Here is a 20,564-nt window from a genome sequence, read left to right as displayed (position 1 = left end):
CTAGTGGTGGCTGGGCAGTGGTATACCCATCATAGACCCAAGGCTCATGTTTCATACTAGATTTGTCATTTAGGCTCCTGTTAGGAGCAAAAGCCATAATTTCCAACCACTACAGGACATAAGGGTACAAAGGAAGGAGAAAGGGGCTATTAGGTCATTATTAGAGTGCCTGTACCACTTTACATAAATAAAGTGTTTACCACAGGAAAGGGGATGCTACAAATCCCTGAAAGACAGGCAGAACTGCACATTTGTAGGCCTAGTGCATACCTGCTCAGAATGCCCCTAGTCTGAATTCAAGGCAAATAGGCTTTTACTTCTGTTCTCAAAATAGGTTACACAATGTAAGGGCATACAATGCACTGAAGCTCTTTATTTGGTCAGTTTTGCTCAAACAACTTCATCATGGTCTTGAATGTAAGCCCTATATCAGGAGTAATTCAGCAGCCACAGGCATGCTCATGTATTGGTAGAGACTCGTCTGTCACCAGAAACGCATTACACTATTTTCTTCAAGAAAGATGTCTTCAATGCTGTCCCCTGCTTTGCAGAGGCTGAACACTTCATCAAAAACACTACCATTGAAACTGAGCATTTTTTAGGCATTTCATGAGACTGTGTTTTACCGGGACAGGTCCCATTTGAATTCAGAGTAAGAAAGCAGCGACACACATTGATTTGCTGCTAGCACATTTTCAAGTCAGACCCCGAACATCTGTGCTCCCAGCCCTCTGCCCTAGCCATCAGATTACACAAGCATCAGCAAGCAGGCCCGACACACTGACAACAGCCATCTTTTCAGACACACACGATCCCAGTGTACAAGCAGAAATACAAATAAAGGAAGCAGAAAGAAGATTTTGATCTCTAGCTCCAGTGCCGAATGGTTTAACACTAAGAGGTGTGCTACTTGGCACCATCCATCTACTCACCTCCGAGCCACACCTCCCACATTAAAGAAGAGAAAACAGTGTTCCAACTGCAGTTCCAAATACCATTTCATGTTGAATATCCAACACAGTAACTTCACTGTTCTCAGACAAACCAGTAGATACTTTAATCGAGCCAATCTAAACTAAATCTGAACCTTGACCCAGACGTTTGCACCCTGGGGTTGCTGACCAAACACCTGATTCAGATAGCAGCATTCATTCTGCGGGACTGAGCATTAAACCATAACATACAGGTTCTTTTTATGGGGTGAACTGGGAACTTTCAGGTGTGCACATATCTTGTGAGGCAATAACAGGTCTTGTTATAAAAGGAAGGTGAAAACCTTTGGATTCAGCGCAGTAGCTTCCTGCTTAGGAAGCTTTAGTTATTCCTAGCCCAACTACTACAGCTGTTTGTATAGCACCTAAGTATTTGTACAAAGCACCATTGAGTCAGCCACTGTTCTAACCCTACTTTGCTTAGAACTCCCACCCTACTTTTGCAGGGTCAGAGGAGCATATATCCAGGCTAAGCCTGTAGAGTTAATTGTATTTACCATGCCCTGCGCTGTTCCATCTCCCCCAGTCAGAGTTACCAAATTAGAAAATGTCTGCGGATCCTCCCCACCTCCCATCTGAGGCTGTGCCACCCCACGTACTCTAAGCAAGCGACAGGACAGACACAGTGGCTCCCAGCCTCCTCAGTGTCTGCAAATAGTAGCAAATCTGAGTTCAGAAACCCTGAAGATGTTCTGATCTACTCCAGTATCTTTTGTAGATTCCAAAGTCATCAACAAGCGCATGAAGATTCATGTAAAAAGCATACAACAGCATGGAGAAAACTATACAGAAAACTATGCAGGCACTGGAAATTATTTCACTGGGTCCTGCAAGTTAAGGCTTGGACATACCAAAAACTTCAAGGCATTATACAGTGTAAAAGCCTGTTTTACGCTGGTAATAGGGGCTTTCCAGAAGAGGTTTTTAAGTATTCTCTAGAGCACTTGAATAGTTCTCTAGCCCTCCTTGTAAGATTACATCTTGCTCCTTTATATACTGTGGAATTATTTAGCAGCTTTGTTAGGGCTCACTCCAAAGCACTGGGCACAGAAAAGCAAACTAACAAAGACCAGAGAAGTAAGGAACAGGAGTTTGGCATATGGACACAGAGCACTAGACATTACACCAAGTGTCCTCACTACAGGTGGGGGTTTCTCCTTCTTTCCCTCAATAGGCAGGTATCAGTTCTCACAATCAGGGGGGTTGTCTGCAGAACTTCATTCTGCATGAGAAAATTGGAAAGAAATTCTTCCAGGGAGAATAAGGCTTGGACCAGTTCCTGTAAAACCTGACTCATGGAAGCTAGTCCTCTTCACAATAGACTTTTGAAAAATGCTTTTTAATGGCTTGCACATTTTAAAAATACAAAAGTATTTGCAAGGGTGGATCCTGTTTCCAGTGAGCTAAGGATCCAATTCTTTACTTTCAGTACTTTGAGCCATAATAGATTTTCCCTGTATTTGATACAGAACCAGGCCTTTGCTATTGCTTTACCCAGCAGACCAACATGCCCATCCATTTCTGTGTTTCTTTGCTACCCTCGCAGCCCACTGTACAAATGGAAAACTGAGCACAGAGGTAGTTTAAACCCTACGGCCCAGAACCTGCGACAATACAGGGGGAGCAGTTTGCAATAGCATGGCAAGTCTATTCTAACAGAGCAGCATCCACCCTACTACTGCTCTCATAATACTGGCCCAATGGGTTGCTAGAAGAGGCATCCTAGAATAGGTTTTACAACTACCTAGGCAGCACTAACTGCCCTGCTAGGAGAAATCCTATGATGTTTCTACAAGAAGCTACAGAGAGCCTTGAAGAGTCTACAGATTTTGATTAATTTTTTTTAAAAAAATCCAGCTTTATATACCTTTTTTGACAAACATTATAGGAAGCCAAAATCCTACAGTAAAGTAAAATAAGGCTGGCTTGAAATCAACAGAAATGCTTTCAAGAGCAGCCGTGTTTGTTTCCATATCACTGTATCCAATTCTGATTTAGCCACAGGCGCAATCTTACTTTCTCTCAAAACAAGCTCTGATTAGAGCTAACAATCCTGATTGCTTCTTGCCTCCTTCTTCCTGGGACAGAGAGAACATTGATCATAAGTGATTAACAGCACAATGGATCTATCCATTCTAATAAACTTGCTGTTAGCACCAGATACACAAGAATCCTTCCCCTACCATGCCTCCGGGACAGCTTTATGGCACAGATCTTTCCAAAACTCAAAGGGCAACAGCTCAGCTGGACCCTTCCAATCCCACATCAGTGCGTTCCCAGCACCAGGTTCAGCCCTCAGTGACTGCCTGGCATGCAGCAATGAGAGCAGACTGGCTCTCCCTCATCCACTAGTAGATATCTCCTTTTTCTTTCTTTAGCAATTCTAGCCTCCTCTTTCTAGCTTCCCCAAGCAGCCTGGCTTGAGCTAAATCCCAATCCCAGATCAAAGTCACTTAGGAGGGAAATAAAAAAAGAGCTGGTGACCGAGCGGAGGCAACGGCAGCCAATGTGGGCCAGGGCTGCCATCAGATGTTGCTGACGTCAGGGCCCAGAAGGATGCTGTGCTGGCTCCGGCAGGTAGCTTCAGCCCAGCTTCTCCGCAGAGCTGTAGCGCAGGTCCTTAGAGAGAAAAGTCTATTGACTAAGCTTTCCTAAGGTAATGTTTGGATGCTTTGACTGCATAAAATTGCTTTTTAAAAAGACTGTTCAAGATTTAACTGACTTGAATCCCCGAAATTCAAACCACCTCCAGCATCAAGACAACCAAGAAAGCCGGCAAGTTTAGCACTGTTGTATTTTTAATTTTTTTTTTAATTAAAGTTCCTTGTAGAAAATAGTAGGCTATATTAATCCCTAATTTAACTTCAAAGTACACTGTGGCTTCCATGAGATATTTTCCCAGTCAGGTTTTGATTCAAAAACGTCTAAAGTTTACATGATCTAAGAGCCACCGAGCCCTATGTGTGAGGGTTTTCAACAGCAATAACTCAAGAGGAGCAAAAAAAGAAGAATGCCTTGGGTCTCTAAGTGCCCCATCCCACACAGCATTCAGTCAAGCAGCCCGTGTCATCTCTGGCCGCAGTATTTGCATACAAGATAAACACGCCAGTTAATTAAACTCTAATTCACAGTTTTAAGGCAGATGCCACTTAGTCTAAGACTGGCTCCATAACTTTTCTTCCAGTATTTTCCAAAAGCTGCAGGCCAGATACTTAAAAGCATAGCAGGTTTAAATGCAGCATTAACTCTATTTTACTGTTACAAATAATCACAACTACCAAGCACTCTGATAAAGTCAGTTTCAAGTCACTCAGCACTTCCATGAGCTTGTCTACTAGCCTTCTTTCTGATGCTTTGAATCTACTCTGCCTCCACGTTGTAACAAGCAAAAAACAGATCTGAGGATTTCTGAAATAGTTACCCAGCTTCAAAAAGGCTGACGTACAGTAGATACCCTACAAACTGTAATATAAAGCTCTAGAAAGTGTCATTACTATGGAAACATGCAAGTAATCCACAGTTAGGCCAGCTAACATTTTAATGACAGTCCTTAAGGACAGAAGGGTTTTCCCTTTGGAGGTATAGATGAAGACTTGGAATGAAAATGTAGGCTAGTTTTTTGCAAAAATAAAAAAACTCCCCAATCTTTTAACTGCTCTCTGTAGTCTTATTCAATTTCTCAAACACTTTCGTCAATTTCTTGAACACTTTTAAGGCAAAGCCTCAAAATCTTTCCCTCCCTCAACAGTCCTGTACTTGTCACTGCTGCACAAGATGCCCTCAAGATACCTGAGAACAAAGCATATGCTGAACAAAGGTGCTTTTTGCGCACCATTTCCATGAAATTGTGTACTACATGTGCAAGTCAGAGCAGTAAGGCACCACGCTTTTGCAGAGATTTTCCAGCTGACAAAGAGGAGGGTCGTGCGCACCTGCTGACAGCAGTTCACTCCCCGCCGCTGCCAGGTAAATTATCTTGGCAGCTCCACATCTCAGCTCCTCAGTTCTCTTGCCAAGACCCCTTTCACAAAGTACTGAGCGCCAGTGCCCTTCGAAGCTGCCCTTCCTCAAAGGGCAGCTAACACGCACTGAGAACTCCTCGAGGGATGGTGAAGGAAGCTACTCAATCGCATTATTGCTGGCCACAGAACCTCAGGCATGCTCACATTTTCGCTCTCCTCCCCCAAAACAGGCGAGGTGCCAAAGAGCAAGACATTCAAAGAATTGAAGTCTTTCAATATCTCATTACAGAAAACAGCAGACAAGTTGGCACAAAGCCAGGCAGACTTCCAATGAAAACACTCCCATTATAGCTTTGCTTGTGTTTCCATGAACTTTCATAAAAACCAACACCTTTCAGAAATATTTCAGTTTTGATTAATTGGCTTTTTTTGATAAAGATCTGTTTTGTTTGAAAACTCCCCAGCTATCCAGTCCTCTCGCACACCTCCCAACCACTGTTTCACCTCCTGCAGCCTGCCAGATTTCTGCGACACTCTGTTCTTCACAGACATCCACAGCTCCTGCACAGGTTAAAGATTACCTGCTATGAGACACCTGCAGAATGGTGGACAACAAGAGTGTGTGAAGGGGCAGCTGGCTCAAATTCAGGCTTCTTCTGGGCATTTCACAAGCACCCCTCACTACTTTGCAAGGCTGAGATGTATGGGCTGAGATGGAAGAAATGGAAGATGCTTGCTGTCAGACAGATGACACTGGGATCTTTGACTACTGTATTATAAAGTAATTCCATCCTTTGCATGAAGTTGCAAAGCCAAAACCCCTCAACTTCCCAAATATTTTCACTGCTTGATGAACAAGTTTTGCTTTCAACCCAGACCACAGCGTAACAACTGCAAGCTACAGCAGCGTCAGAGGTTCCACAATCAACAGGGTTGAGGTAACTGTCCCAAAGTTAACATGAGGAGGATAGAAAGGATAAGGCCTCTTACCTACCAAGCATAATTTGCACACTATAATAAGCTGTGTACATTTATAGAACTTTTGCCATGTTTCATCACTCAGATTGTCAATACCCAGGATCACGTGCTCAGCTCACTTCAAGAAGGAATAGCTTTACCTCCTAGCCATTAGGCCCAGGCTTTTACCAACCCTTTGCATGGAAGTCCATAGCAGACATTCCATTGTCCATTAAAATCTGAAATATTCAGTAAGAACTGTACTCTACAGTATCCAATGTTGGGTCTAGAAGACAATATGACAAATGTAAAATGCAAGGAGCAAGATCATTCTCCTTTTTGTTTTTGAACTAAAGCAGTTCCTCATCTGCCTTCACAGAAGAAATACCACAGCAGGTTTTCTACCCCTCCACAGACATAGTTTTCAAACAGCTATTAAAAAATGTTCTTTGGTCAGTACATGGGAATAGATTTTTGGATAAGAGTAGGGAAAACACAAAATTTAGCATAAGCACAGAGCTACAGCAATCGAGAACAAAGAACCAGCTTTTCATTGTAAAAGATAGAGAATGAAGTCAGGCCAGAGCAGTGACACACTACGGCTAGGAGACCTACGAAAGCCAAAAGAAAAAGCCATTTAAAATAAAAACAGCCCAGGGCCGTTATCCCCAGATATTTCTAAGGCTAACCATCCATCCAGGTGTCAAGTACAAAACTCTTAGGAGAACCAATTCACAGAAATAATCGGTACTACTGAGAAGTTCGGTGCACAAGAGCCTGCTTAAAAAAATTAATACAGCTGTAAATACATGCGACTATTGCTGCTCTAAGCAGCATGCTATTTTGGCTTACCACTTAGCTCTGATCTTTCAGAGCAGTATGTAAAATTGCTCCTCACACAGTACCTGTCCTTGCACTATGTCAAACTATTTTCTAGTTATCAAAGTAGAGATATTTCAACACCACCTAAATTGCTAACAGAGCCATCTAAATCAAGATCAAAAAGGTGCATTTCAAATCAACACTCCAGAAAAAATTTGAAGGTAGAAAGGTATTCAGAGGAAAACATGTTTCATCACACCACATCTTTTCTAATAACCTTGAAGGAAGTTGCACCAAGGCAGAAGTCCCAGCCCATGCAATCCTACGCAGTGCCCTCAAAAGAAGCAGATTCGCAGCAGGCATGGAGTAGTCTAGCTAGGCTCAGGCTGCACAGCTACTGCTCATGCTGAGATCTCGAGGTGTAACAAAAGAAATCGAATCAATCTCCTCACTCAAGTACACTGTGATCTTCAAAATATTTTAATGAAATCCACTTTATAGCAGCAGTTTCACTTCTTTCACTGTCCCAAAATTTACCAGTGAGACTGTACTGTACCCTTTGAAATGAAAAGGATCCTAAACATTTCTCTCATTGACTCAAGCTTCCTCATACCCCTTCAAGAGACTACTTTTGGAAAGAGGAGATGAATCAGAGTAAAGATGCCACAAACACCAAAGACTTCTAATCTGAAATTTGGGAGCAGCTCCTCGGAGGGCCAACAATCTAAATTCCCATACAGTCCTCGAGATCACTATACAGGGCAGTGCAGCATGAGTACTGACAGCCTGGGAAATTTAATTGCAATGTACGAATTTAGGTTCTGACAGACAACAGAGCTTACATACATGGTATTCCCAATGAACTTCTCATTCAACTCACCTCTAAAACATTTTCCTGGGGCAGGTGTTAGAATGTAAGCCCTACTGGCCACACTCAAAGAAAAACAAACCCAGTGGGCTGTGTTCCCTCTTTACAGCAATTTTTCTCTAGCTCTGTTGCTGCAGCTCTGGTTTTGTTGTTGAGGGCTGGGGGCTTTTTTTGGGGGGTAGAGGTCAGGGGAGGCACGCAAGGAAGGAGAGAATTCCTTCAGAAGGAGATGATCACGTGTAGCATCAGATCTTGGGTACTACAGAGGCTGAAATTTAGGGTAAGGCTACAGAAGGTAAAAACCCTGGAAAAAATGGCTTATGTGGAATTTTTCTTTCATGGGGAAAAAAAAAAGTATCAGAGTAAGCAGTAGCTAATAAAAGGAAATGGGAGGCTTATGTTTGGAAGGCAAAAACTGACCTAAAGTACAAGAGTCCCAAAGCAACACCAAACCAAAACTCAAGTTATTCTGCAGTGAAAGAACAAACAAGATGAAGGGGACACTGATGATTTTCCGATTTGTCCAAAACCCACAAATCTTTGTGCTAAGAAACACGATGTTTTTCAAGCCCTCCCTAAGTAACCATGTGTCAGCTTCAGGGATATTTGATTTTAGAAGTAACATTCCTATGAACTATCATTAAAATAACATTTTTCCAGTTCACAAAAACCGGGAGAGAGTCTGGGTGAGCATTGGAAGCAGTCACAGGTTGAAGCAGCTGAAGTATTTAACCTCCTTTTTCAAAGAGAACTGGATGGAAGGTAGCCATCTCAAGTGTGCCACCGGACTCAAAGCCAGAGAAGAACATAGACCCTGTTCAGCCACAGGAAAGCTTCAGAGCACATTGTGCTTTGGCATCAGGATTCACCAGGCAGCTGGTCGGTGTCCAGCAGGGCAGCTGGGGTCCTTTTTGGAAAGGGCTCTAACAGGCACTTTTCTTCTTTAAACTGTACAAATTCTTATAAAACTCCCTGTATACAGCTACTTTTTCTTCAGAAGAGCTAGAAGAACTTAAGGTAATGGAATATAGTCACTGAAACCTTGCAAAATTTTTGTCTATTGAGTGCAGGAAACAGCAAAGATCAAGGACAATGAAAATCTCTTCTAAAGAGGTAACATCCACTCACATTGTTCGGGGACCCAGCATCAGCTCATACGCTGCAGTTTAGACTATGGAGAAGCAAATTCTTGCTTACTTAGCTATTGTGCAGATTTTAACCTGTCAGAAGAAATGAGATAAAAAGCAGAAGAAAAAAAGGAATTCTGATACATTTCCATAGGGGCATTTAGTACACGAGCAGAGACTGTTCTTTTAAGCATTACTCAGCAACCTACTTTACGAAAACGAGTTTCTAAAAATCAAGCTAAAACACACCTATTGCTTTAATGGGGCCAAAGTTTTACAGCAACCTGTTTCAACACAGCTAACAGGTTTTTTTGACAATAACAAAGCCTAAGCTTTAAGACATACAGGGAATGCTGATAAAAATATACGATATGCTGCTGTTTCCAGTGCTCCCTAGTTCTCTGCCCAAAAAAGTGACTCACTGAACAACCAACATGAGATGATGTAAGGCACCCAGCTCCTTTTAGTTCTGGGCACAGATGTGTATGACCAGCTATACCTCTGTTTTCCCAAGCTATAGAGCAAAGATAAGCCCTAATAGCTTCATTCTGGAATAAGATACCGTGCAGACAATGGCAAACACAGAAGTCAAGTCTGCTCCTTGGGAGAACAATACTTCCCAAAGGAAACTCTGAGAAGAGTCTTCTCCTTTTAAACAGGTGAGGTAGAAGAAAGCAATACAGTGATTAATTCCTGTCAGGTATAGGCATTGTGCAATACACAATTGTCTGGAACAACAATTGCAGAAATAACATTTGCTGCAGGTTTTGCCTTGAAACACATGGTGAAGAGCTTGGTTTCTTCTCAGAACGTTCTCCCATGTTTTAGTTTGCATAAACCTACAGCTTTACAGAACACAGAGCTGAACTCCCTTCAGCAAGCTTTCCCTCCCTAACTATTTCTACATCATCTGAAAGCCTACTGGTAAACAAAAATGTCAGCCTTTTAATTCAGGCTCTCCCATCTCAAGCAAAACATCATTTCACTTTATATTAATGATGCTATTTTTTTGTGTTCACTTATTTAATTGAAAGCTGATGAGTGATATTCTTTAACAGTTAGAACCATCAAAATGAAAACCAAAAGCAAAGAATGCAAAAGCAAGCCTGAAAATGCAATCATAGAAATAAAAAAATGGTCACAGCAGTCATTAAATGACAAGGCCAGTAGAGAAATCTAGGTGTAACAAGAACAGAATATGAGCATTTCACATCACTGTCCCCACAGGACATGAGACTTCAATTCAAACCATTTTCCAGGATATGCGGAATACAAGTGACTGAGCCTTATTTATTACCTGCTCTACCCCAAAACAGCCTAAACAAACTTCCCTTCTGTAATAAGGAAACTCTCAACCCCCACCACCTGATTTTTATTTTTTTTTTATTAAACATGACTTTCAGCAAGACTTAAATTTGCAACCAAGACAGTTGCTGCTACAGTGCTGCTGTCCTGATTACATGCAGTGGATTTTTGTTTGTTTAAAGACGTGTAAGAGCAGAACTTTTCCTTGATAAGCTTCTGGAGTCAGCTCAGATAAGCTGAAGGACAATACTGACAACGCTATTACAATTTGCATCTGGTCTCCCACTGGAAAACTAGTCAGGCATAGACATGCAGTGTTCACCTACATCTGCCTATTGCATACCACAAACCCCATTTGAGAAGCCACATTCAGTTTCCACTATAACATTGATAATGATACAGCACAACTGGTACCCGAGCAAACACTGCCCTTGAGATCAGAACCCTATGTTTTCCAAATTACAATTATAGTATTGCTCCCCTAAAACAAGGGTTGTCAAATTATATATGGGAAGAAAATAGAAACTATAATGAATAAATACACTTTTTCCCTCGAATACTTGTCTCACTTATACAATGGCAGTGCTGCTTTTGCAAAGCAGACTAAGCAGCCTACAGATTACTGCTGCCCCCCCTTCATTATCAAAAGATTTTACAGCAACAGCATTGTTACAGCCAGTCTCACCACATCAGGCAAGGAAAAGTAATAGTCTTGAAAAAGACAGCTGGCCCAAGTTATAAATGTGGACAGTCATATTTGGACCTAACAGGCTTCAAAAAGGGAGCTTTCATATAGCTTTAGGACAAATGCTTATTCTGTTATCTGCTCCTAAACAGCGAGAGCCCATTCTGCATTAGTAAGCCTACTTTAAACTTGGGGTTTTCTTCATAACCCACACAAATGAAACTAACCTCTAATTTGTATTTGAGCCAAATATCTTTGCTGACATCTGTATCTGAAATCCCAGTGGAACACTCTTACTGATTTTCATCCAACTGTGACAAAATGTATTCAGTGATTACACATTTTATCAAAACAACTGGTAATATATCCCAGATCTACAGAGGGAAAGACATTATTCAGTCTTACTAATTAGAAGCGAGGTGATACATAACTGTACTCTAGTATCTTTTGCAGTCAATCCAACATCCCCTGTTCAAAAACTTAACTTCTGGCAGTAACAAGTTTTTGCAGACCTGAACAGATGTTGTTAAATAAAAACTGAACTCAATCTAGTAACCTATTTCCTTGTCTTTTCAGCTAGCAAGACCCACAAGAACAAACAAGTGAGTGAACCCCAAACAGTGTTTCCTAATGCCAGAACCAGCATATAATGCTGTTATGGCCATAATACTCTACATTAACCTTGATTATAAAGTTTAGAAGCTAATATGTTAGCCATATGCAACTGATGGCTCTAGTTTTGTCTTAGAGCACCTAGTATTATATTTGCATGTACAGATACTACTTTATGCCAGTGATACATTTCATTATGCATTTATACATGCAAGCAAAAGGAAAAAGCATTAGGTAACAGGAGTCACCCTGCTGGTTGTCACCACTGTTGCTCCTGTATTAGTTGTACTGCTCTAAGGCATGCTTTGCAAAGCTAGCAGAACCGAATCCCAAGTTACGCTGCTCTATTTAGGAAAACTCTCCTACTACTATGTTTAGGATGGATTAAAAGCTAGCAGAAAGCTTGCAATCCCCTGTTACCTGACCCCTCTCTGCTGGAGTTGGGAAAAACTAATGTGTGAGAGGGGCATCAACTTCATTATTATTTTTGAACTTTTGAGCAAGCCTTCTAGCGGAGGGGCTGCAGGACCTGCCATCCATTTACACCTACAAGCCCGGACAGAAAACACAAGCACACTGATAAGCTGGTGCAGGTGCACTAATGCCTGACAGAAGCTACAGCTGCACTGCAGGCTGCCTGCCATCACAGGATTTTATTTCTGCATTATTACTGGGCAACGCTAAGGTGGGTATTAAGACAGCCTGCCAAGATAAATTAAAGGTCTGCTGGCCCTTAACAAGAAACAGTATCCCCACCCTTGACTTACAGGTTACGGGTGACACGGCACATTATGTTCACCTTGCTTTTGTCTTCTGCCTGAAGTTTAGACACACTAAAATGGAATCATGAGCAATCATGCATGATTTGAGACTCTTGGCTCCTGGTATCACTTGGTGCCCAGTGCTGCAGCATAAAAACCAACCAGGGATCTCTTCACACAAGTTCTGTGAACAAAAGACCGTGCTGCCTCCTTTGGCAGTGGGGACACTCACTGCATATTGTTAGTTTGCATGCTGCTGAGAAAACATATTGCCACCATTCAGCTGCTCAGGAACTCCATCCGCTATGCGGGGGAATGCTATACTGAAAACCTTCACAAATTTTTGTTGGAAGTGGGCCAAATGGAGTTGTGGTTGTTACCGGGTGCAAATGCAGTGACTTTATCTCAAGGCATGCCGAGCGTTTAAACCTTCCAAATAAATTCCTCTGCACTCCCCTTAGGGATGACCTATCATCCCAGTCCAGAAAATGCTTTCCCACCTCACCTCTGGAGGAGGAAAAAGCAGACCACCACAGCCACACACTCTCTCTCTCTCTTCCCCTCCCTCCTCCTGAAATGTAAAAGTTATAGTTCTACAAAACCAGGACATATACATGGGGATCATCCCATGCATAATTTCCAGCTCTGGCTTTTCTAGCTTAAAAATATGAAAGGTACAGTTACTGAACACTTCAGGGATCAGCATGGACCATGCAGAGCCTTGACACCTGACAACAGGGCTTCAATGATGGAAATACTGGCATTATTAATGACAGAAGCACTCCTCCTTAACGTAAACTTTGTAAGGCTGCATGGCTGAATTCCTGCAGAAATACTGGAAAGTCATTTTCTGACCAGTTCAGTCAGGCCAGCCCCTTCTAGCAGCCTACTCACACTAAACCATGCAAGGGGCATTATTTTTTCTAATAAAACCACCCCACACCAATTGTTTTAAGTCACCTACAAAGGAACTCCGGTTTTTGTTCACTTGATACAAGCAAATAGAAATAGTAACATCATGAGTAGTCAAGATCAAAAGTATTTACAAAAAAGATATCCTTTGAAATTCACAGAAAGATCTGAAAGTGTAACATTTCAGTCAGAAGTAACATCTAAAAATAGGTAGTGTCAGCTATGCAAGAATTTAATGAGTAGTGGCCAGTACTGTGCGTCTGAGAGATCTGTCCAATTTTTAAAGCATCACAGTTACCAGAGGAAGTGAGTACAGGTCCTTGAGATCCAAAAATCTCAGGATGATCACCTCCTCCTTAATTAAAGTACCACATACCTATAGAAGAGGGGGGGGGGGGGGGGGGCGGGGGGGGGAAGCTCACTGTGCTGAAACAAAGAGACTATAAACCACACTTGGAGATACAAGCCATGATTCCAGCAGACTGAAAAGCACATTTTGAAAGTCTAACAGTACATGCCACACAGAAGATACTACTTAGAAGTACTTACTTGCTATCAATTTCTCTGCAAGCTAATATTTTTTGTGTGTATTTTAATCTACCTTCTGGCTGTATAGATCAGAGACCCAAGAACATAAAGACCCTTCAATTACCTTACTGCTCTCAGCCTGTTAGGCACTTACAGGTATAAATATGGTTTCACCAGTACCCATTTATGTTAATTCATTACCAAAGAAAGACGCAACCTTTTTGCTTTGTAAGCCTTCCCTCACGCTTTGGACACAAAAGAAACTTTCTGTCCCATCTAAAAACTTCAGGCAAGTGAGAGAACGCATTTCTGTTTTCAGCACTAGTAATCCCGGGGGGGGGGGGCGGAATAATAATATAATAAAAAAAAAAAAAGAGTTGCACCAAACCCTTTTGAACAAGGTTATTAAGCACGCTATCAAAGTAACAGTGCCTCCAGGGATGGATTCCAGCCTGTTCCCAAGTCTTATCCCCCCAGCACCAAAACCCAGCGACAACACACACCTCATCTGTCAATGCTGGAAGAAAGCTGGCAAAAAAAGGGTCTCGGAGACTGTAAAAGCGATTAAACTGGAGCTGAATGAAGGTAGGTAAATCACTGCCATCAAAGTGTTACAGGCACATAAAGGCACACAGGTGAAGAGGCTAATAAAAACGCTCCTCCAGAAATGAATACAGCCGAAATATACAGTTTTCAATAAAGGCTTTTTTTTAAAAAAAAAAAAGAAAAAAAAAAGAGACAGACTTGGGAGAGGGGGTGCGAGCAGCTCTCCTCCTCCTGCCTCTTTCCACCTCCCAAAAGGCACCATAAATTGCAGTTCTCTCCCCCCCACCCCTCCTCAAAAACCAGTATTAAAATACTTTCGCCCAGGATGCAGCAGGTCCAAGTCCCTGGAAAGTTTACACAAAGTTTAAGTAGAGATATTTTTTTCCGCCCCCCTCCCCCTCTGCAGATTCCCCCTCCTTTTTCAAACGGGGAAAGCCTGCAGGGAGGGCAGGGGAGAGGGCAGGGATGAAGGGCCCCGACCCGGCGCAGGCAGGGGGACAGGCTCCGGCTCCCTACCTGGAGGGTCCATCTCAATGTAAAATATCAGCTCAGTGGAATAGGGCATCATCACTTCCCTCCAGTCCGTGTCATCGCGGTCCATATCCCACACCGTGTTGTACATCGCGACAGCCCGGTCCCGGCAGGTTTATAAAGAAGCGACTGGCTTTCCCGGCTTTTAATTGAGGAGGGGGGGGGGGGTTTAAAAACAAACAAAAAAAAAAAATGGGGGAGAGGGGAAGGCGAGAAGAATCCACCCCGCTTTGAAATAACACTTCTGGGGGGGGGGTAAAAAAAAAGGGGGGGAATTAAAAATCGCGGAATTAAACTTAATTAAAAAAAGCCCACAAGCCACCTCAGCGGCTGCCCTGCAGGAACTAAGACAGGTAGTTATATACATATAATAGAGAGTGCTTCTTTTTGTTTAAAAAGACACCTTTCCACAGAAAAGCCACCTTCCTGAATTCTCTCTAAAAATCGCCATTTTCGGGGTATTTTTAAAACACCGGGCTGCAAGCAAAACAAAATCCCCCCCCCCCCCCAGAAGAGAGGGGTTGGGTGGGAAGAAGCGGATAAAAAGGGGAGATCTCGGTCTCTGGATGAATTCTTTCCGCCGGCGGAGTAGAAAGGAGGGGGCGGCGGGCAACAATAACGGCGGGCGCGGAGCCCAAGCAGGGCGGGCAGCGCTGGGGGCCGCTCGGCCCGCAGTCCCCGCCGGCTCGGCTCGGTTCGGTTCAGCTCAGCGCTGGCCGTCGCCCGCCGTGCCCAGCTGGCAGCCCTGCGCGGCGCAGGCGGCGGCCCCGGGCGGCTCCGGCAGGTCGCAGCCCCGGGCTCTCTGCGGCGCGGCCGGCCCCGCTAGGTTTCATTTTAAGAGGCTCTGAGGGGCCCAACCGTCGCCAACCGCCTCTTGCCGAGGACGAGGCCACGCCCCCCGGAGCCGCGCGGGAGGGGCCCCGTGGGCGGGGCTTCGCGCCGGCTTTTTAACTCCTTCGAGGAAGTCCGGGGGGGGGGGGGGGGGGCCTGTGCGAGCGGGCGCTTCCACGAAGCAGAGGAGGGGGTGGCCGAAAAAAAAAAATGCAGAAGGGGAAAACGTCCTCTTCACGCCAGAGAGACAAGCCCAGAAAGCAAGCTTGGCACAAACCCAAAAACTGTTTCGCCGCTTTCCTGACTTTTACCCGGCTGTCTTTCGCCCCTGCGGCCGCCTCTCTAGCCGCCTTTTGCCAGTGACACCCTCCCCCCCGCTCTGAGGAGAGCAGGGGAGGTGGTAGGTCCCTCGGCTGGCCTGTCGCCAAGGGGCTGCTGCCGCGGAGCACGCGCGGGGGGCGGGGGGCGCCGAGCCCAGTTGCCAGAGCTGCTGTCTTTGTCTGAGGGAGCAGCGAGCGCCGGGATTGGCAGAGGGCTCCGGCCAGCGCACCCAATCAGCTGGCGGCGAAGCCGGCCGGCTCGATGGCGATTGGCTGGGAGCCCCAGTTACTAAGCGGGACAAAGAAAGGCGAGCGCTGAGGCGGAGAGGGGGGACGGGGCTGAGGGGGCGCGCGGGCACCCCCGGCCCCGCCGCCCGGCCGGGGCAGCCCCGGGCTGTGCCGTGCCGTGCGCCCGCCGCCACAGCCGGCCCCGGCGCCGCTGCCGGGGAGCGCCCGCTGCCCCCTCGGCGGGGTGCGGCCCCCTGGGCCGGTGCCCCGCAGCGCCGGGTGTACCTGCTACCCTCCAGCCAGGGCCGGCACCCCTTTGGGGCTGGGGTCTGTGAGAGAGGACCGCGGGCCGGGCCCAGGAGGCCCTTGGCAGGTGGGAGCCGCTGTCCGCACCCCCGGCTGAGACCTGGGCTGGCCGGCCCCGCCGCACCCCCTCTCAGCCGTCTGCCCTGCTGCTGCTGCCAGAAACATGGGCTCTCCTCCCCTGCCTTCCCTCCGCAGGGCCCTGGCAGCTGCCTGCCGTGTACTCCACATCATACCTGAGCGTTCCAGGGGGTCTCGTAACTGCCCGCTGCCTAGAGTGTGACCCCAGGGAAACCCAGAGCTCTTTCTAGCAACGTAACCGGGGCTGGGGGGGGGGGGGGGGGGGGGGGGGGGGGGAGCAGAGGAAAAGGCACCAAACGGGATGGCTGCCTCTCACAAGCTTTGGGATAAAACTGAGCTGCGAACACACCCGAAACTGAACCTCAGTCTGCCTGCCAGCCACATCGCTATGGCCAGCCACAGCCCGCAGCCCACAAGCACTGGTGGGAGGCAGAAATGCAGCCAGCTCGGCAGGCAGCCTCGGTCTTAGCATGGCGAAGCATCCTTAAAGAAAGGCGGAATGACAGCTGTTGAGAAATTAAAAAGCCCTTTCTGCAGACTTCCAACCAGTGTCGCAGGCACAAGGACAGATGAGCACCTCGATCTGCTGTGGAGATGTCAGGGAATGTTAGAAAACCCAGCACTGAAGTTGTCGGCTTTATTTGCACTTTAAAGCATGGAAAAGTAAGTTATGAATAATTTCTCCCGCTCTAGCACTAGGTAGACAGCTCCTGAAAACATACTCCTGGCTTAGGGGGAACCGGAGGTTGACTGCAACATTGAATAACTGAGAAACTACAATGTAAGAGTATGTGGAAAGAGCCGGGTGCTGAGGTTCTGAAGTTTGCTGATGTATCACAACTTCCATGGCAAGCAATGGAGAGCAGCGCTGCTCTAGTTAATAGAGCTTCTTGAGGGACAGGCAGCTTTGATTCAAATAACTTCATGCATATAAATTAATTTTATATCCCCATCCACAAACTCTGATTAATCCATGATAACCAGATAAAACTCCTTCTTCTAATTTTTAAATTAAATTTCTTGGACTGATACAATGCATCAGCTCAAGCTTGCTCAAAGTGAAATGCCATCCATGGAAGCACCCCCCTCTCCCCCAGTGAAATTTAAGTTGGTACTGTGGGTACAAGCCACCCGCTGCCCACCGAAGGTGTGCAGGGCAGCCCCACAAGGGTTGGGCGGTGGGTGCAGGTGGAGATGTGGACACTGCTTTGCAGACCCTGCAGAGCAGAGAAATGGGGCTGCTGTCCCTACTGCTGCTCCCAAACTTAAGATTACCAGCTCTGGCGGGGGCTGGGGGGGTGGGGGTGTTGGAGGCAGGCTCGGGTTGCAATTCATTTTCCCCCTTCCTGCACCTCATTATAAGTTCCACCCACATAAGACCTAATTACTTGGCTTTTATGCTGGCAAAGTGGATTTCATCCTTGCTGTTTCCCATGGTGGTTGCCTTCATTTTCATGGCGGCAGTGATGGTTACAGCTTATTGATGTTTTCACTTTAGTGATTTAAAGCAGAATACATTTTGTTATTAGCTCTGGTTTCTCTCATTGCTGCTTTAATCAAAGATGCAATTTAAGGCAAAGGATTGTGTGTAATGGTAAGCAGTAGGATAATGCCTTGAGAGATCAGAATATTAATGTGTTTTTATTTCTCAAAACTGTGCTTATATCCAGGATTACTTGGCTCCCAACACGCATGCATGGGGCGCTCCCTTTCCTACCACACTGCCTGCCTTGCAGTAGGAGTGAGCAGTCGTGTGCATGTGCATGCTGAGGGGAGAGATGCTGAGCATCACAGCAGTGCCCTCAGAGAACAGAAACAAAACCAGGAGCACACTGAGCACTCAGGGATGCTCAAGGTCTGGCTGAGCACCAGATCACCCCAAGTCAGGAAAAGCTACATTCAAATGCTGAAGTAAAATAATGGTGACAATGACAATGCTTGAGCAGGGGACACAGTGCTCAAAAAAGGGTCCTGGTGCCCCATGCTAAGGCTGAAAGGCAAGAAGTGAGCACAGCATCTGCTGCTTCCCCAACATCACTGCGTTGATGGCCGTGCATTCGCTCGCTTTAATTTCCTTGGATCTGACAATTTGCATTTCAAGGCAAGATTAAATATTGAAGTTTTGAGCACTTCCATGTGCTTTAGGAGGAGCCGAATGGACCCGTGCTGGAAGAGGCTAAACACAGAAAAGCCATTTGTGCCAAACTGCTTGGTTTCCTCTTTGCCGAGCCATGATAACGTGATATCCGACAGCTGAATGTAGGCCACAACAGGCTTTTATAGTTGGAGGGGTGGAGGAGGGAGGGGGGGTTGAATCCACAGTGCTGCCAGCCAAACGTGCTAAAATGATGAGAGATTTTGGGGGCAGGCTGGAGACTCCTGGCCACTCCTGAGACCCAAATGTGAACAGCAGTGTTAGCACAAGCTCAGGCCCTGCTGGAGGGGAGCTCGTAGATGGTAGAGCTGTGTTTGCATCGGGAAGGACGATTCCCTGGCTGGCATTAAATGCTACATGAAATTACTAGCCTTGCGCTGCACAGAGATCAGGATTTGTGCAGTATCTGCTGTAATTGGTGGCCAACTTCCCACGGGGGCAACCACATCTTGCAAGTAACAGCACAAGAACAACCAGTCGCGGCAGACTGGTTTAATGGATTATTCCTGCCTGTTTCTCACCTCCTGGTGACAAGGAGATGAGGGAAGGCAGAAGGGTTGGTCTACTTTGGCTCAGATACTGCTGCCAGGGCCTCACCATAGCTCAGCACGCTGCAAGCTAAACCTGAGGCTTGCTGGCAAGAGAAGTGGTGGGAAGGGCAGAGGTTTATCCTGTCTTCCCGAACCAGAGCAGTGCTGGCAGCACAGGGATGGTGCAAGCACCGTCTTCTGCTGGAATGGTACAGTCTGAGCCTTGAAAATACCCCAGAGACCACAAAGCATTTGCCACCAGATGAAGGTTAATTCAAACCCCTGTGCGGGTGAAGTAGCAGCAGTTTCCTTCCCTGCATCCTCCTGCACCTTCAGGTGAAATGTAATGGGTGCTTTTAACAAGGACTGTGCTTCCTCCTCTCTGCTTTAGAGTCATTTTATGTCCTCATAGGCTGCAAAACTGTTGCCTTGCTCTACCCCAGATGTGGCCAAATTTCTGTGGTGAGAAAAAACTCTGGCAAGTGAGCCAAAGTCGGGTGCTTTGGTTTGAAAATTACACATTGCGTTAAAAACCTGTGTTAAAGAATAATATGTGGTCTGCAAAAACATTCAAATGAAACACTTCAATGTTAGGAAGTGTCTTATTTACAGCTGTTGGAGCAGCTTGTGCCCTCTTCCATCCCACGTCCACACAACAAGGAAAGAGGTTGTAATAGGGGCTCATGTATGTAAAGATTGTAGCACAATGCATGCACGCAGAGTTGAGCTTGCGAGGAATCATACATTAGGCATTTCCTAACTTAAAAGCACTTGGCTTTGCATTATAAACAACATTCTTTTAACATAGGAAATAACATTAAAAAAAAAGAATAATATCTTTTAAATAAATGTCTACAACGTAGGTTATTGCAGCTGGACCTAAGGTATTCCTCAGCAAGGTTTGGATTGGCCTTTCCTTACTGTTCCAGAGGTTTCTGCCTCAAAAATTGCAGGAGTAACAGTCAGGGCTGGAAGTGGAAAGTTGCTCTCCTGCGAGGGAAGAGGAGGTGTGTGTGGCTTTTGCAGCCGGGCAGCACATGTCAACCCCGTGCTGTGCCCACTGGTGTCTGGGGTGGACACATCTGTGCCAAAGAGTGCCCAGGGATGAGTGTGCAAGGGGGTGGGCATGGGGGGGTGAGGGAAAGGACATGCTGTGCTGAGCTGTGCTGAATCGCTGCTTTGGCAGACAGCACCGGGCCAGCTCTTTAGAAAGTTCACGTTCAGTTATTGTTTTGACAGGCTGCCAAAGTTTTCCTGAGGAATGCAGGCAGCAGAAGGGAAATGGCGATTTTAAAACTTTTTTTTTTATAACTCAGCCAAACCAGAATGGAATTTCATGGGAAAAGCGAAAGGTACATCTCTAGCCTCGGGGCATCATCACTGCCAAATTTCAGAGGCTGGCTGTGAACAATGGAGGTGTCAGAGCATCTCCACGGCAGCACACACTTGCATGCACTCACATGTGCTCACACATACTCACACTCACACACACACTGGAAGCATCTTCC

At 45.6% G+C, this 20,564-nt stretch overlaps 1 protein-coding gene across 2 annotated transcripts in view; it reads right to left on the bottom strand.

The window, feature by feature from the left end:
- Positions 1 to 20,564, bottom strand: part of LOC119155490 (phosphatidylinositol 3-kinase regulatory subunit gamma) — an 82,126-nt gene that overhangs the window by 17,890 nt on the left and 43,672 nt on the right. Inside the window, exon 1 of one of the 2 annotated variants that reach the window (XM_037404247.1) lies at positions 14,594 to 15,480. The exons of the other annotated variant lie outside the window; for it this stretch is intronic. Coding sequence (XP_037260144.1) covers positions 14,594 to 14,699 — 106 coding nt within the window. The 5' untranslated portion in view covers positions 14,700 to 15,480. Of the gene's footprint in view, positions 1 to 14,593; positions 15,481 to 20,564 lie in introns of those variants that run through there. 2 annotated transcript variants of the gene reach the window in all.

This window comes from Falco rusticolus, chromosome 11, assembly GCF_015220075.1.
Source record: "Falco rusticolus isolate bFalRus1 chromosome 11, bFalRus1.pri, whole genome shotgun sequence".
Taxonomy (NCBI): domain Eukaryota; kingdom Metazoa; phylum Chordata; class Aves; order Falconiformes; family Falconidae; genus Falco; species Falco rusticolus.
This window is presented reverse-complemented; position numbering and strand designations above follow the sequence as displayed.